At 48.0% G+C, this 18596-nt stretch overlaps 1 protein-coding gene across 1 annotated transcript; it reads right to left on the bottom strand.

Annotated features, from left to right (window-relative positions):
* Positions 1-1775: 1775 nt before the first annotated feature.
* On the bottom strand, positions 1776-18052 carry LOC133339717 (uncharacterized). Its single transcript, XM_061547870.1, has 5 exons — positions 18016-18052; positions 11849-12226; positions 10595-10957; positions 5708-5920; positions 1776-1912 (listed from the first exon to the last, which is right to left on the bottom strand). Exons 1-5 carry the CDS (start codon positions 18050-18052, stop codon positions 1776-1778), a joined length of 1128 nt encoding a protein of 375 aa, XP_061403854.1.
* Positions 18053-18596: the final 544 nt, after the last annotated feature.

Below are 18596 nucleotides of genomic sequence, written 5' to 3'. Positions count from 1 at the left end.
CGTCGTCCAGGGCCGTTGGCAGGGCCCGTAGCGCTTGAGCTTCCATCCACCCGAGCGACTCATACGCTGCCAGAAATCGTCGTGTAAACACCGTCCAGTCACCGACTGTGACCTCGAAGCGTTCCACGTGCAGTCGGCGTGGCGTGCTCGAGGGCAGCGATTCCGGCTCCTCCTCAGCGTCCAGCTGTGCACCTAGCGCATCGCGAGATCCAGCCACACCGCCGGCCCCCGCAGATGTAACGAGGTCGTGCGGCCGCTGATCCAATCCCGTCGGCGCCTCCCGTATCGTCTGCATAAATCGTTCAAATTCTTGCGTGAGCGCCGCCATCCTGGCCTCCCATGCCGCCAGTGTAGCTCTCCATACGTGCGGCGGGCTCGGCTCCTCCTCGTCGTTCGGGTCGCCCTTGTCATGCGGCGGCGCCTCCTCAGTCGCGTCCCCCGGAGAAGCGGGAGCCTCCACTCCCGATGGAGGTATCACGTCCGCATTGCTGTTGTCGGCCGACGAGGCTGCTGGCAAGTTCTTCTTCTTCATAATTTTCTTTGACACCTCGGCCTAGTTCTTTAATCACTTCTGATGCCAGTTGTAGGACTCGTACTCGGGTTGTCTTTCCGTTCCGTTTATTCACACTTTAGAGTTCACCTCCTCATCGTCACCGCTCCAAGTCTCCCCGTTCGCTCCGTTCCACCGTCCGTCATTAACGACACTCCCTGTCTCTCCGTTCGCTCGCTCCGCTCCGCGATTCCACTCCGCTCTCTCTCCGTCTCTCCCAAGGTCCGTACACTCCGCTGCTACCCTACTCTGCACCCCTCAGATGCATGGCTACGACTGCTACCCCACACCGTGTTCTCTATCTACTGCTACCATACTCTCTGTCCTATCACTATTACCGTACTCTCTGCTCTCCCTATCACTGTTACCGTACTCTCTGCTCTCTCTATCACCATTACCCCTATCGTATCTCCCTGCTTACTCCTGCTCCTCTCTTCCCCGGGCACCATCACTCCAGCTCCAACCAAGACTCCCATCTCTCTGTTACGCTGTGCCTTTTATCCCCGCACCAATTAGTCCCAATCAATTATCTCACCCCCCCCTTTACCACTCGCCCCCAAGCCCCCCGCCTCACGTGACCTTGTTATTCCCGCCTGAGCGGTGACAGTCATTAAGCACTCACCCTCCTAACCAATCACCGGCCTGTGTCCCCGGTTACCCCTAACACCTGTCGCGCCTCTTAACGGAGTCTCCCTCACGCCCCAACAACAACAAAACCGTCCTCAGATACCCCCCACTGTACACTGCTCGCTTGCATAGCAACAGCACAAGAGAACGCGTGGTGCGCCATATTTCAAGTCCTACACTAGTAATACCAGAATTGGCACTGTTCTGTCTCAAGTTGTGGATGGCGTGGAGAGCTTGGGGGCATTTGGCAGCAGAGTGCTGTCTCAGGCCGAGCAGTGATACTGCGTTACACGCCGGGAACTTTTGGCTATAGTTATTTTTTGTACAGCAGAATCGCCCCTACCTTTACGGCAGGAGCTTTGAGGTGCGCTCTGACCATGCAGCCCTACAGTACGCACTGAAAATTTAACAGCCGTCTGGTCAACTTTCACGTTGGTTGGAAGTCCTGCAGGACGAGGACTATTCTGTTACTGTTTCCTACTGCAAGGGTACCCGACACACGAACGCGGATGCCCTGTCGTGGTTGCCAACGAGCGATGGGTGCGCGTGTTTCTCAGGCTCGGGGCACTGTAGGACGGCTGCCGAGGTAATGCCCCTTCTACTTGTGGCATCGGTGGATGTTGATACCCCAGAAAATCTCGACGGTCCCAATGCGTGTGATGGCGCTATTGGTCTGGACCATGGGGAGTGGGGATTCCTCCAGGTGGAGGATGCTTCCCTGTTGAAACTGTGACGCTGTCTCAAGGGTGCGAAATGGGGAGAAGATCAATGGGGGGTGGCTTCTGTTATCCTCAAAGGTGGGTTGCTGATGCACTGGAATGGGAGGTTACGCCATTATAACATTGTCGTGCCCACTGCCCTGCGGGGTAAAATCATTTGGGCAGTGCACGAGCGACTGCTGCACCTGGGTGTGCACAAGACGCTGGCCAAACTCGACTTCTTCTAGCCCGGTATGGCGGAGGATGTCGCTAACGTGTTGAAGGAGTGCGTGCAGTGCGCTCGGCGGAAACCACCGTCTAAACCTTGTTGTCCACCTTTGCCATCCATTCGAGTCTCCCGTATGTCCTCGGCCCATTTTCAACCATTTCCTGCGGGAATAAGTATTTACTAGTGGGCGTCGAATATTTTTCACGATGGCCGATGGACTAGCCGCTTCCCAACCAGTCGGCGGTGGCTATCACTGAGGCATTCCTCGACGGTTATGTGCTAGACAAGGGAGCCCCGGAGCATCTCCTGACCGATCAGGGTAAAACTTTTCTTCTAAATTGTTACGGGAGGTGTGTGATTTGTTTGGAATAAAAAAAAGTATGAACTGTGCCCTGTCACCCCCAGATGGACGGGATGGTGGAAAGGTTGCACAGGACTCTGACCTCCATGTTAAGCCATCATGTCCCCGGAGTCCTTGCTGCCTATAGAATGGGCCGGCTACTCGCCATTTTTGTATGTACGGGAGGGAACACGACCTCCTGATTGATGTCCAATTGCAAACCGAGCCGAACAGTGCTAAGTAAAACATTTCAGAACCCATGCGCTTTACCCTTCAGAGAATTTTGGAAGCATGCGAGGAAACAAGGGAAAATTCTATTTCACGCCATATGGCAAATAAGAGCTGAGGGATCTCCTCCTTTCAGGACAAAAGTGGGCTCCAAGTGACAGGTACCGGTGGACACGTTGCCCAAATTGTATAAACCTTGAAGGGGGTCTCAGTGTGTTCCAATTCGCTGGGGTCGACGAAGTTGGTTTATTCACCCTTCACACCTCAAACCTTTCATTGCGCCGCGTGAATTCATCTCATAACCAGTACGCAAGGGCCGAGTGTCGGGTGTGTTGGGTGAGCTGTGGCATGCACCCACTGAGGTTGGTCCTCAGGGGAGTTATGTGATCCCGCCCACAGGTTCCGAGCGTTTAACACCCCCCGAACCGCAGCCTGCGCCGTCTCCAGGAGCTCAAGGGGTGGAGCGCCGACTGCTCCTCGTGAGGAGCCGTGCTCATCAAAACATTTTCAAATTCACCCTGAGAAGCCCAGGGAGCTTACGCCCACCTCGCCTGGGAGCCTGGCTACAAAGAATCATTCCAAGACTTTTCAGTTCTCGTGACCCCCACACACACTCCCACGCCGTCGGTTGGTTGTCGCACTCATCAGTCGTATTGATCATTGGCTGAACCTGGCTTTTATTGTGCTCATGGGTGGTGTTACACGTTGAGGGTGGGTGATGCTGGTGCAGGGGGGGGGGGAGTTCCCGAAGTTGTGTGTTACCGCTCGTTTTTTTTTCTCTTTCTCTCTCTTCTATTGTGTTATTGCCCTATTGTTGATTTCTGTCCCTCTGTTCCCTTCCCCCGTTCATCACTGTATATAGTGTAGAAATTGTACATAACCGTTGTTTATATGTATTTGTTGAGGCGCACTCGGGGGCTTTCTTATGTTTTTAGGGGGGAGTTGACAGCTGGGATGCTGTGGGTGCAGTACCGGCACTAGAGGGGCATGGTGGAGTGACATCGCTTGATGGCACCATGCTGTAAGTGCAGTCCCGGCCTTAGAGGGCATGGCACATGTGTGCTGACCTAAGGGGACGGTCGTGTGAGGCCATGGCACTCTGGTTGAGCCAGGAGGACACGTGACCAGTTTGAAATTACAGGGGGGTCCCCAAGAGGAGGCTAGGAGGGTCACGTGATTCGAACCCAGGTTCTTCCTGACGGTTCTAGAAAGGGGGCATGGCCAAGGGCAGAGCCGGCCACACCAGAGAGAATATAACCCGAGTTCCGAGAGGGATCTTCGTTGTCCATCCCGGGGAAGAAACCCTTGGTACACGATCTCCGTTCTTTGAGTCTTCCAGCACGTGGACCCAGGCAGTGTGTTGTTGGTCGCCGGTCCAGAGTTAATAGTTACTTAGTAACCAGTGTAGGTGTAGTTAGCCAGGGTGGTCACCACCCTAGGTTGGGGTGGTGTGTTGAAAATAAATAAATGCACTGCCTCCAAGTTTAAGAGTGTGACTCAGTTGAACCCACTACAGTAGTATTTACTTACTGTAATAGTATCTTCTGAGCCCAGTAGCAGCTACTAACTGTATAGTAGTGTCTACTGACTGTAGCAGTAACTGCTGACCGTCGTAGTATCTACTGACCTTACAATAGTATCAACTGACTCTATAGTATCTACCGACTGTAGTTGTATCTAGTCACTGTATAGTAGTATCTGTCGACTCTATAGTAGTATCAACCAACTCTATAGTAGTAAATACTGACTCTAAGTAGTATCTACTGAATCGATAGTCTTATCTAATAACTGTATAGTAGTATCTACAGACTCTATTGTAGTACGTACTGACTCTACAGTAGTATCTACTGACTCTACAGTAGTATCTACTGACTCTACAGTAGTATCTACCTACTCTACAGTAGTATATCCTACTCTATAATACGGTAAATTCACCTATATGACTTAACCGAAAGAACCAAAGAGTATGAATTCCTGCAGTCACGAAAGCTTCAAATCAAGAACGAACTTCATAAAGTGCCGTGGTGAGGCCTAGTCCCGTGCAGAGTCCCCGGCCTTGCCTAGATTGCCGAGCCAGTCGAGGTAGCACCATTGCAGGCTGGGGCTGGGCTGCTACCCCCCCCCCCCCTCTGCTTACTCTAAAGTAATAGTATCCAAGAACTATAGTAGTAGTATCTACCGACCCTATCGTAGTAAGTGAACACATTGGGGTGGGGAAGAGGAAATGACACTTTGAATTATTTACCTCAGCGTTGTGTATTTTTTTTTGCATTTTTAACGCGAATGAGAATTCCCCCCCCCTCCCCCGATTGCGTGTGTGCGTTGCTCGGGCCAACGACCATGAGTCAGCGTTCTCGTGCATGCGCAGATGCATGCTCTGGCTCCGCCCTGTGCTTATAAAATTAATAAATTGTTAATTTAATTGCTATAAAAGTTGACGGATGGGAAAAAGAAATCGCGATTTGTCGGTCAGGGGCTTAACACGTCGTACGTGAAGCCAGCAGTTTGTGAGTTAAATGCGTCACAAGTTGTTTCCACACACACAGATGGACAGACAATAAATGACTTTCATGGGTAAGATTGTCTTTGAAACTGATTGGTTTGGTGCGGTGTATAAACATCGCCACTGGAGAGACAAAGGCAGCCGGGCATGGTGCTGGCCAACCACCCCTCGTGTGCTGTGCCGGCCTTCATAGGTGCTTGCTAACAGCACTTGTCCCAACAGTCTGTTAGACGCTATACGGGGCATCTTTGACTTTGTGTGTGTGTAGGCGTGTGTGGGGCTGGGGTGCAGTGTCAGCAGTTAGTGCTGCCCCGCGCCACAAACCCGGCGGAGACCCGAGTTCGACCTCCCACTCACGACAAATAACGGGGCCGAAAATGTCGGACCGCTCCCTGCGTCTTCTCTTTCCCTCCTAGGCCGACTCAGCCTCGAACGGCCACGGTCTCCGTACCTGATAACGCTGTCGTCACCGTCACGATGTCGCTCCTTTCCGTCGTCGTATTTGCCCCGCCCACTTTGTTGTTGACCTCACAGGCGAACGCGTCACCGTGCCGCGCGTCGTGCAGGGTCCACGTCTCCGTGTGGACCCCGGTCTCTGTGAGGTTCCCCCCCGAGCTCTCGTCCCCCCTGAGCCACGAGTAGTAGATGGGAGGGGAGCCCTGGTGCACGACGCAGCGCAGATACAAGGAGCCTCCCACGTGCACCGCGGGGTCACGGGGAGAGACATCGGGCTTTGACACGGCAACTGAGACACAGACACACAGAGAGAGATGTGGAGATTACTAAGTGTTATAGTGTAGTCTATAGTGTAGTGTATAGTGTGGTGTATAGTAGTGTAGAGTGTAGTGTATAGTAGTGTATAGTGTAGTGTACAGTAGTGTAGTGTATATAGTCGTGTATGTATAGTTTAATGGGTGGTGTTGTGTATTGTGCAGTGTAGTGTATAGTATAGTATTGAAGGATGTTCAGTGTATAGTGTGGTACAAGAAAAGTAGTGTATTATGTAGTAAATAGTGTGTATTGTAGTGTAGTGTGTAATGTAGTGAATAGTGTAGTTCATAGCAGTGTAGTGTATAGTGTATAGTAGTGTAGGGTATAATAGTGTATATTCAAGTTTAAAGAAGTGTAGTATATGTTGCAGTATGTAGAGTCGTGTGTAATGTAGTGTATAGTAGTGCAGGGTATATTAGTGCGTATTGTAGTATAAATAAGTGTTGTATATGTTGTAGTATGTAGTGTATACGTAGTGTCGTGTGTAATGTAGTGTATAGTGTAGTGTATGATGAAATTCTCTTCCACCAAACGAAGCCAACCGTGCTAATCGGAGATTGGGGGTGAAGCACAACAAACCAATCATTCTCTCACTCACTCACTCACTCGCCCACTCACTCACTCGCTCGCTCACTCACTCACCCACTCACTCACTCACCGACTCACTCACCCACTCGCTCACTCACTCACTCACTCGCTCACTCACGCACTCACTCACTCACACACCCACTCGCTCACTCACTCACTCGCTCGCTCACTCACTCACTCACCCACTCACTCACTCACCGACTCACTCACCCACTCGCTCACTCACTCACTCACTCGCTCACTCACCCACTCACGCACTCACTCACCGACTCACTCACCCACTCGCTCACTCACTCATCTACTCGCTCACTCACTCACTCACTCGCTCACTCACCCACTCACACCCTCACTCACCAACAGTGACAGTAACCTCACCATGGCGCCTGTGCTAGGGCAGGTGCACTTTGAGACCACGTGAAGTGCCTAAGGCTCGCTGACAGGATGGCATAAGACAAACCCAGCCGGTGCCATGGATTGACTGACTGGCATATGAACCACTCGTACCCCCTTCTTAGTCAACTTGCTGATTTTAGCTGCCTGGCGCTCTGCTTGATGTTGTGAGCGTCGCTCCTCTGCCCTCTGTTGTTCCTGGAGGGCGACTGCCTCCAACTGCGTAGTAGCAAGGTCCTTCACGAGCCTCCTCCACAGAGGCCGACATTGACACCGCTGGTACCAGTCATCAGCAAGTCCACTCAGCTCCACATCCTCTCATAACGCATCAGTCCATCTCTTCTCTATACGTTGTCGTGCACGTTTAGCCCCCTCTATCTGGATGAACAAAAGCTGCTTGGGTGTGTGGTGGCTGGGCATGCGGGCTACATGACCCAGCCACCACAACCTTGCCTGTTGGAGGAGCTCACTGACGGGAATGTGCCAAATCGTTAATGGATTTGTGAGCTGCTCACACAATCCAGCCTGGTTAAACCCAGGATTAATCGTTTGTACACACGCCTGAAAGTTTCTCACTGACACAGAAGATCCAGTCGAGGGGTCCACATTTGGGTAGCATAGAGAAGGGGGGGAATGACCGTGGCCGAGAAGACCTGAAGATTAGTGTGGAACTACAGACCAGGTAGCTTCCACTCAGCGTTACGCAACCGATGAAAAGATAATGCCGCTCGACTGATTCAGAGTGTGACCTCTGCTGTCAAACCATAGCCGGTCACGAGAAAACTGTCCAGTATGGGAAACACTCCATTCCCTCCACAACTGTCCCATCACCAATTGGGAGATGTGGGGGTGGAGTATCTGATGGTACACAATACCCAGACAGGTGCTTAGTTTTGGTGGGGTAGATGGTAAGGCCCCACCTCTTGGTGGCTTGCTCTAGGTTCAGCAGCAGCACCTCAAACTCTTCCTCTGAGTGAGTAGCAATTACTAGATCATTGGTATACGTAACACGGTTGACCAATAGGGAGCAATTCATTGACCACACCCGGGCATCTGTACCAGATGGAAATTCCTACCGTACAGCCATCGAAGGCTTGGCGACCTACGGAGTCGAAATAAATGTGAAATAATGTGGGAGCCATTGGACATCTCTGTCGCACCCCAAGGTGATTAGTGAATGGCTCCGACTCCTGGCCATGTAGTTTTATCATGAAAGTACTTAATGATCATGAGCAGAGAGTCAGGGACTCCATAAGCACGAAGAACAACCCAGAGCCCAGGCCTAGCGATGGAACAACAGGCCCTGACCAGATCAATAAAGCAGAGATGTAGGTCTTGTTGGAATTCCATACACCTCTGCTGTAGTAGATGGACAGAAAATAAGGCATCTGTGCAGAACCCCTTTCCTGAAACCAGATTTGGGCTCCACAAGCCTTTCCTCAGCGTGCCTAGCAAGGCGATGTTGAATAATCCTTGCCAGGACCATTCCCGGCACACTGAGGAGTTTTTACAGTCTGTGCGGTCCCCCTTCTAAAAGAGGGGGACCACCAGATTATCTTTCCAATTCTGCTGAACCCGTCCCATGGTCCTGACTGTTATAATGATGTAATGTAGGGCAGTCTGTGCACAAACGCCACCCTCCCTCAGCATTTCGTTTGGAAAATCATCTTCGCCCAGTGCCTTTCCTGGTCTCAGACTTTGGATTGCCTTCAATACTTCCTCAACAGATGGCACCTCAGCCAGCCACTCACAGGGGGGTAACTACTTCTTACAATATTTGAGGCACCGTAGCCTCAGTAGGGTCATCCCCACTTTGCTTCGTAATGTTTTCCAAATATTCAAACCTATTCCTGGGGGTCTGAGATTGGATCAACGTTCGTTTGCTTAATTATGGTGATTGGTGAGGTACTTATTTGATGGAATTAAATATCAATTTGTGACCGCGGGCCACTAAAGGGAGAATCCATCTCCTCAGCAACCCGTGACCACCAACCATCCTTGCAGTGCCTCATGGCTCTCCGAACCTCCGAGTGGAGGCTGCAGTAGGCCTCCTCATTCTCTGATGTGGGATGCTGTGGACGATGAGAGTGGGCCTGTCGCTTTTTATCAGCTAGCCTGAACACCTCATCTGTCAGCCAGGGTCTCTGGGGAAGTCTGGACCGTGAAACCCAATGCAGCCATTGCAGCTGCATGAGCCACAGTCCTAAATCTTGTCCATTTCCCCACAACATCCGGCGAAGTGGGGGATTGATGCCAACCCCAGCTTCAAGCGATGATGACATTATTGCTTGCAACTTCCATCACCTAGCTGAGACCAGGCCACTATGGGCTTGAATGGGGTACTGGGTGTACACCCACCACTAAAGTGGAAGAATGGCAGGCACATCTTACAGATGACAAGTCGATGGTCAGTTGGACGATCGGCTCCACGGTAGGGATTTTCTTCCAATCACTCCAAACCAGGTCCCAGCATAATGACCATCTTGTGCATGTTGTTACCCAACAGGATGACTCTATCCCGAGGGGGCACTTTAGCTTGGACCTGTGACAGGAGGTCAAAGAAGGCATTTGACTCATTGGCCTTGCCTGCATCCCTCCATTGATGTTCATCATCGGTTGGGGCTTAAGTAACCACGACCACCACTCCTCACCTCTGGTTAATGGGAAGGCGAGCCCAAAGAAGCAGGGGGGCTGACAGCTTCCCACACCTCACCGCCACGCTCCCGCACCCCCTTCATCCTTTTGTTCAGAAGAAGAACCACTCAATGTTGTTTGGCAGTCTCCTGCCCCGAGTAGAGGACTGTCCATCCCTCATCGTGGCAGCAACCAGAGCCAGTCCACCAGACCTCCTGAATACCAAAGCGATCCAGGCGGTACCGGTCCAGCTCCCGACAGAGGAGTGGCAGCCTCTCCTCTGCAGTGAGCCTTTGCACATTCCATGTAGCCACCCGCAGTGGCTTATTGTTGTTTCTGGAGGAACCCTGAAGGTAAGGATTCAGTCTCCTCGCTAAACCAGATCGGGGTTGGCCAGGAGACGTCACAGATGCCTGTTCCCCCGGGGCATCCGGCACAAGCTTAGTTGGATATGTTTCACGTGGTTTTGTGGTTATTAAATTGAAGGTGGAGGGGCTACCAGCCCATCGCACCCGTCCACTCAAACACACCCACTCACCTACTCACACACACCCACTCAACTCACACACACACCCACACAACACACTCAACTCACACACACCCCCACTCAACTCACACATAGCCACTAATCTACTCACACAGCCACTCAGCTACTCACACACACACACTTAATACGCAACAATAACCACCATTCCCCACTAAGTGGCGCTTGTGCCAGGCTATATGCTCTTTGAAGCCATGTGAAGTGTCGATCACCCGCTGGCAGGAGGTCATGGTACAGAGGACTGGCTGATGCAACACCTGTGCCCCCTACTGTGCCAACTTACTGTATTATATCCACCGGGCACTCCGCTCGTTGTTCTGAGCATCTCTCCTTTGTCTTTCATTTTAGCTAGAGGGGGACTGCCTCCAACTGCCCAATAGCGAACTTCACACTCACACACCCACATACTCACAGACCTACTCAACACATTCACATACACACACCCACACACTCACAGAGCTACTCAACACACACACTCACACACCCACTTACCTTCATTGATATTCACATGCTCGGTCCATGACACATTAAAGGCGCTGCCCTTGTACTCCCACCAAAGCGAGATCATGAACTCTTCCGCGTCCTCCCGTGTGAGCCCCTTCAACTCGACTGACTGCAGGACTGCTTTAGATTCCGTCACCACCGCCACTCTGTCCACGTAGCCAGCCTCCGGCCTGAGACCTGAGTTGTGATCCCAGGTCAGGATCCTCACTGGCTCTGCCCATGCTCTGTCAACCTTTCTGGGATGCTGGAGGGAGATGTTTAGGAGGCGGCAGTCGGCAGGGGGCTTGGTCAGAGTGAAGGACAGGGAGCCACCGACCACCGCCCGCGACTTGGAGAAGTTCACCAGGCAGGCTGTGAGGAGGTGGTCGAAGAAGAGGTTGTGGAGAGAGAGGGAGAGAGAGCGAGCGCAGGGTGGACATAAGGGAGAGAAAGATACGCATCCTTGGGGCAATGTAAACATTCAGACAGCTGACGATCGCCATGTCAGACAACTTGGGCTTCGAGCGAATCTGCCACTAGTGTTTTTTTTTCTTTATATTATTTCCGCATACAAATGCAGGAACAACAGGAATTCACCAGCTGGATACACAGCAAACCAATTCACACCTGTCAACCCCTTATCAGTGCTGCCTACATTATTACAGACCATTTCAGACCTTAATGGTCACGCTGTGCCCCGAATAAATCTCAAAGTTCATCCCAGAAAGTCCCATCCCAAGGGATAAACACAAACAAATAAACAAACATTGTTTTTGTTTTGCCCGTATTGAAATGCCATATGGAACTGAACTGAAAACTAAATATCCCCTGCACAACAATACGGGGTAAACCGAATGTATCGACAGCAATACATTGGCCGGCACAAGAATGTCTCCCGTGGACTGCGATCTGTCGACGAGGCCAAACGGAATCGATCGTTCCACGTGGCGTGTTGCATTTCGCCCCCTTTTTTTACTTCCTCCCTTCCTTCCATCTCCACGATGCGATGAGATAGCATCGGATACGGAGTCGTCACTAGACGAGTGACCGTGGTGGTGGCAGAAGTGGTGGTGACATGGGGGCAGCCAGTCCTCCTCCCCCCTGCTCCTACTTCCCCCTCGTCTCCTCCTAACATCGACCACCACCACCACCTCGTCCCATCTCCTCCCACTTCCTCCACAACAGACAAACAGTCTGCATCTCTGCGCTGCTACGGAATCTCAGCGGGTGCGCCGCTCACTATGCCCAGGCGGGATGACTCACGGTTGAGCACAGTCAGAAAGACGTTCTCGCTATCCGTCCACTCGTAGGTCTCGTGCCTCCAGGCGACCTTGATCTCGTAAATGCCATCGTCCTCCATCCTCAGCTCCCGCAGTCGGAGCCACGCTGTGCCACCTCCATCGCTCCCCAGGTCGTTTCCCGGGCTCAGGTCCACCCTACCCCGGTACTGAACCGAGCTCTCGGACGGTGTCCAGCGTCGGGTGGAGGCGTCGTAGGTGGCCATGCGGTCGTCCCTCCCACTCCTGAACCACGCTGCTGTGGTGACCTCGCAGCCTCGAGGGGCAGAGATGTGGGCATTGAAGAAAATGGTCGAGCCCACGGTGGCTTTGATGTGAACCTGGGATACCTCGATATGGCAACCTGTAACGGACACATGGGGTGGGGTGGTGGTTGGGAGTGGGTGGTGGGTGTGGGAATGTCGGTGTGGGTGGGTGTGGGGGTGGAAAGGCGGTGTGAGGTGATGGAGCAGAGACAGGGAAACACGGTGCTCTAGAGGAGATGTTAATTGCTTCGCCTGGTATACAGAAGGTCGTGGGTTCGATTCTGAACCCTGACCGATGCCTGCTATGTATTTGGCGACATGTTAACTACCTCTCCTGGTATACAGGAGGTCGTGGTTTCGATCCTGGTCCCTAACGCCCATGGTGGCCAGGAGATGTTAACTACCTCGCCTGAATGAACGTTTCATCCGTTTATTTTTCTTACAAGTACAACTTACAGTGGATCATTGATAATTATCTGGCAGCGCACGATTATCCAGCTGCTTCCAACATTATCCAGTGGTGGTCCCGGGCCGATCTGGCGAAACCGGCAAAACCAACCTGAAGCCAGTTACCAGTCCAGCTATCGGCACCACGTGCATGTGGAAAAACAAAATAGCTACACTTTCATCTTCTTGGTTCTTTCGGTAAAGTCACGTAGAAGGGAAGTAATAAAATAATAAAAATAAAACATAATAAAATAATTCTCACGACGTTTCGGCCACAACGCAAGCAGCCGTCCTCAGGTGAAAACCAGGTTTGTCGGGGAGACAGCGTCTGAATGAAACAGCACACGAGCTTAGAGCATATATATAAGCTGGGTTGGGAGGGGGGGAAAGGGCGCTTCGACAAAAGAATTTGCATATCAAGAGGAATTTAGCATATTTATGGGAAATGCAGGAATGTGATTAGTACTACATATGCCCGTGCATTATGCAGGATTAGCAGCATCCAAGGGAGGGGATATGGGAAATGCAGGTATGTGAATAGTACTAATTATGCCCGTGCATTATGCAGGATTAGCAGCATCCAAGGGAGGGGATATGGGAAATGCAGGTATGTGAATAGTACTAATTCAGCATCAAAGGGAGGGGGTAGGGGCAGCATTAATAAAGGGAAGGAGTGTTAATAGTATGTAGCTGCAGTAACTAAACCAACACGTAAACAACTAAAGTATAAACTACATAGTATCATCAGCATACTCTACAATAAGCTGAGTTACCAACAGTAAGTAATACATTACAATTCTACGTCGTAAAAATTATATAATATGCTTCCATCTAAACTTTATTCTCTTATATTACACGAGTCTACACCGTACTATATACTGCCATAGACAAACCCAACATTAAATTACATACTGTATTGCTATAATATTACCTTATCCATTGTAATATTACAATATGTATTATTATACCCACCCTAATGTATATCACACTGCTGTATATTCACTATACAATTACGATACTATATATTACTTTGTACACTGTATTAAGCATATAAATGTTATACTATTTGTTATTATACACTGTACCATTGACCGGACGGCTGCTTGCGTTGTGGCCGAAACGTCGTGAGAATTATTTTATTATGTTTTATTTGTATTATTTTATTACTTCCCATCTACGTGACTTTACCGAAAGAACCAAGCAGATGAATCCCTGCAGTCACGAAAGCTTTAAATCGAAAAAAGGCTACGCTTTCTTTCAGTGTCAAATGTATATATATGGTACAATATACACTACATACAACTTAAACAATTAAAATACTGCACGTACAGGGGCTGCCTCTACTTACGAACATTAAACTAACAAACTTTCAGAGATACGAACAAACCTGTCCCATATGTCCAGTTGCAGCTGTTCAGACCAAGAGTCGTAAGTACAACCGCAGCGCAATGAATGGCGGTGGTGGGATATAGATCTGCTGAAAATGAAGAACCAGTGGCATCTACATCTACAAAATATGAAGAACCAGTGTCATCTACATCAACAAAATATGACGAACCAGTGGCATCTATATCTACAAAATATGACGAACCAGTGGCATCTAGATCTACAAAACATCAAGAACCAGTGGTGTCTACATCTACAAAACATCAAGAACCAGTGGCATCGACATCCCCAGACCATGAAGGAGCAGTGGAATCTACATCTGCAGAACATCAAGAACCAGTGGCATCTACATCTGCAGAACGTGAAGAACCAGAGGCATCTACATCTGCAGAACATGAAGAACCAGTGGGATCTACATCTGCAGAACATGACGAACCCGTGGCATCTACATCTGCAGAACGTGAAGAACCAGTGGCATCTACATGTACCTAACGTGAAGAACCAGTGGCATTTCCATTTGCAAAACATGAAGAACCAGAGGCATCTACGTCTGCAGAACATGAAGAACCAGTGGCATCTACATCTGCAGAACATGAAGAACCAGAGGCATCTACATCTGCAGATCATGAAGAACCAGTGGCATCTACATCTACAGAACATGAAGAACCAGTGGCATCTGCATCTGCAGAACATGAAGAACCAGTGGGATCTACATCTGCAGAACATGAAGAACCAGAGGCATCTACATCTGCAGAACATGAAGAACCAGTGGGATCTACATCTGCAGAACATGACGAACCCGTGGCATCTACATCTGCAGAACGTGAAGAACCAGTGGCATCTACATGTACCTAACGTGAAGAACCAGTGGCATTTCCATCTGCAAAACATGAAGAACCAGAGGCATCTACGTCTGCAGAACATGAAGAACCAGTGGCATCTACATCTGCAGAACATGAAGAACCAGAGGCATCTACATCTGCAGATCATGAAGAACCAGTGGCATCTACATCTACAGAACATGAAGAACCAGTGGCATCTGCATCTGCAGAACATGAAGAACCAGTGGGATCTACATCTGCAGAACATGAAGAACCAGTGGCATCTACATCTGCAGAACATGAAGAACCAGTGGCATCTACATCTGCAGAACGTGAAGAACCAGAGGCATCTACATCTGCAGAACATGAAGAACCAGTGGGATCTACATCTGCAGAACATGACGAACCCGTGGCATCTACATCTGCAGAACGTGAAGAACCAGTGGCATCTACATGTACCTAACGTGAAGAACCAGTGGCATTTCCATCTGCAAAACATGAAGAACCAGAGGCATCTACGTCTGCAGAACATGAAGAACCAGTGGCATCTACATCTGCAGAACATGAAGAACCAGAGGCATCTACATCTGCAGATCATGAAGAACCAGTGGCATCTACATCTACAGAACATGAAGAACCAGTGGCATCTGCATCTGCAGAACATGAAGAACCAGTGGGATCTACATCTGCAGAACATGAAGAACCAGTGGCATCTACATCTGCAGAACGTGAAGAACAGATGGCATTTCCATCTGCAGAAGATGAAGAACCAGTGACATCTCTATCTGCAGAATATGAAGAACCAGTGGCATCTACATCAGTAGAACATGAAGAAGCATTGGCATCTACATCTGCAGAACTTGAAGAACCAGTTGCATCTACATCTACAGAAGATTATGCAACATTTAAAGCAATTCCCCGTGTTCAGTGTACAACACGTTTGGAATCGACAAGAGGAAAGTTGGACTTACGATCAAATCAACTTACGAACAAACATCTGGAACATAACTAGTTCGTAAGTAGAGAAGTACCTGTATTTATGCCTCACCCATGATGCAGGGTCTTCGAGACTGGAGTGGTATGTACGGTACACAGTAAATACAGTAACTCTTTTTTACTGGAGGATATTTTTTTGCGTCAATGTGTACGTTTTTTGCTGTAAATTGTACATTGTAAACAACATTTGAAACACTAAAAAAAAATACTCGCACACACTACACCTTAAAAATATATGTGAAATGGTAAGGCTGGGAACGCATCTTCATAGGACTAATTTTAGACTTTTTCACTATACAACTTTTAATATACAAAATTATTTCGTCTTTCCGTTATCATTGTTAATTGTCCGTGTTAGACAATATGCATGGTAAGTTATGAAGTGGTTAGAGTGTGAAATGGTAAGTTACCAATGCTGGGAACGCATCCTCACCGGACTGTTAGAAGTTGATCACCATACGATGTTTCAATATACAAACTACTTCGTATATCGAGTTATTACTTTTAATTTTCTTACTTTAAAATATGTAATGGTAAGTAATGCAGAGTTTGTAGTGTAAACTGTTTCGTTAATTAGGTTGGGAACGCATCCTCATGAGACTAACGTTATAAGTTGCTCACTATACAACTTCTCAATATACAAATAACTACTCCCTATATAGATGTATTGATGTAAATTATGTTGGTTTACAGGATGAATGGTAAGTTATGAAGTGTTAACAGTGTGACAGGATAAGTTACGAAGAGAGGGAATACATCCTCATAGGACTATTGTTATAAGTTACTCATTTTAAGACTTTTCAAAACAGTAACAACTACTTCATATATCGAGGTATCAATGTAAATAGTTTTTTTTATATATGATTGGTGTGTTATGCATTGTTTATATTGTTAAATGATATGTTACGAATGTCATAAACGCATCCTCACAAGACTAACGTTATAAGATGTAACTTCGACGTTACATATCGAGTTATTCTTGTTAATTGTCTTTATTTACAATATGCAATGATAAGTTATGAAGTGGTTATAGTATGAAATGGTAAGCTACAAAGGTTCGGAACGCATCCTCACAAGACTAATGCTATAAGTTACTCAATATACGACGTTTCAATACAAGAACAACGACTTTGCATAATGAGTTATTACTGTTTATTGTCTTTGTTAGACAATATTAATGGTAAGTTATGGAGTGGTTGTAGTGTAAAATGGTAAATTACTAAGGCTGGGAACGTCTCCTTACAGGATTAATGTTACGAGTTACTCACTATACGTTGTTTCAAGGTAAGAACAACGAATTTGCATATCGAATTATTACTGTTAATTTTCTTTATTTTCAATATGCAATGGTACGTTATTAAGTGTTTATAGTGTTAAATGTTACGTAACGAAGGCTGGGAAGGCATTCTCACTCGAATAATGTTATAAAGTACTCACTATACGACGTTTCAAAATACGTTAAACACCGTTCAGAAATGCATCCACTTGATGTAATGTGGCAACTTATACAGTAAATATATTTAAGATACAGCGTTGTGGGATGGCAATCAGTATGAATTACTCAGCAATATCCAATTAAATGATAATATTTAACTATTATAATATTATTTCACAATGGGACCTCTTTTGTAGAATATAGTAGTGTATTGCATAGTATAGTGTAGTGTATAGTGTATTCTAGTATAGTGTATAGTAGTTTAGTGTATCGTGTTGTGTGTAGTGTGAAGTGTATATTTTATATTTGTATTATATTTATATAATCTTATTATTTCCCTTCTACGTGACTTTACCGAAAGAACCAAGAATATGAATCCCTGCAGTCACGAAAGCTTTAAATCAAAATTTAGTGTATCGTTGTTTATTATATATATTTAGTGTGTTGTATAGCGTATATTAGTGTAGTGTTTAGTGCAGTGTATACTAAAGTTGAGTGCATAGTAGTTTAGTTAAATGTAGTGTATAGTAGTGCAGTGCATAGTAGTGTATCTTACCTATAAACGTCACTTTTTGTCTGTCCATCTGTCCGTCTGTCCCTCTGCGTACGCTCGCTTTCGAGGGATTTGGCGCTCGGGCCGTGGGGTTTAGGAAGAATTTTTTTTGCAGGTGGGCACGCCCCCGGCCCCGCGGTGAACTTAGGCATTTCCGATTTTTCGTCCGTCGCCTTTAAATCGGTCCGATTATCGATTTTGAGCGATTTCTCTTTATTTATTTATTTACTATTGCAGACCGGCGCCGACCACGGCGGTTGCCCCTGGCAACGGCCAGCAACGCCATCGCTGCGGGGTGGACGCCATTTTTAATTCGCGTTAAAATATGCACACGCATTAACACGCGACGCTGAGGTAAATACATCAAAGTTTCACTTCCCCCCCACCCCAATGTGTGCACTTACTATTATAGGGTCGGTAGATAATAAAATTATAGCGATTAGACAGTATTATTGTAGCGCGAGGGGGGGTGGGGGTAGCGGCTCAGCCCCTAGCCTCGGCCGGGTGGGCGATCTAGGCGAGGCCAGAGGCTCTGCACGGTACTAGGCCTCGACACCCCACATGTGTCAGGCGAAGACTTTGTGCTATAAACTCGATATACCCAGCGTTGCCCGGGGGGAAAATACATTTAAAATCTTCTGAAAACTTTAAAACATTACATACCAATTAAAATACAACTGAATCGCGCGAAGGAATCGATGGTTGTAGATTCATTTAGAATCGCCCTGTTCCCGTTTAAAATAAGTTGATTATAGAGTCGATATAAACTGCTACGAATGGGAAATACCCGGCGTTGACCGGGGCAAAAATATTATTAAAAACTCCTGAAA

This window comes from Lethenteron reissneri, unplaced genomic scaffold, assembly GCF_015708825.2.
Source record: "Lethenteron reissneri isolate LAM-NWPU_2019-01 unplaced genomic scaffold, ASM1570882v1 scaffold_213, whole genome shotgun sequence".
In the NCBI taxonomy this organism is placed as follows: domain Eukaryota; kingdom Metazoa; phylum Chordata; class Hyperoartia; order Petromyzontiformes; family Petromyzontidae; genus Lethenteron; species Lethenteron reissneri.
The sequence above is the reverse complement of the archived record's forward strand: the minus strand, read 5'-3'. Positions and strand labels throughout refer to the sequence as shown.

Bases quoted from the DNA above. Each gene is read 5' to 3' on its own strand.
- LOC133339717 (XM_061547870.1), bottom strand. From the start codon at position 18,052: ATGGCGTTGCTGGCCGTTGCCAGGGGCAACCGCCGTG. The intron at 12,227-18,015 runs GTCGGCGCCGGT...TGTCCGTTACAG, and splicing joins TGCCAGGGGCAACCGCCGTG to GTTGCCATATCGAGGTATCC. The intron at 5,921-10,594 runs GTAAGTGGGTGT...TCTGTGTCTCAG, and splicing joins GCATGTGAATATCAATGAAG to TTGCCGTGTCAAAGCCCGAT.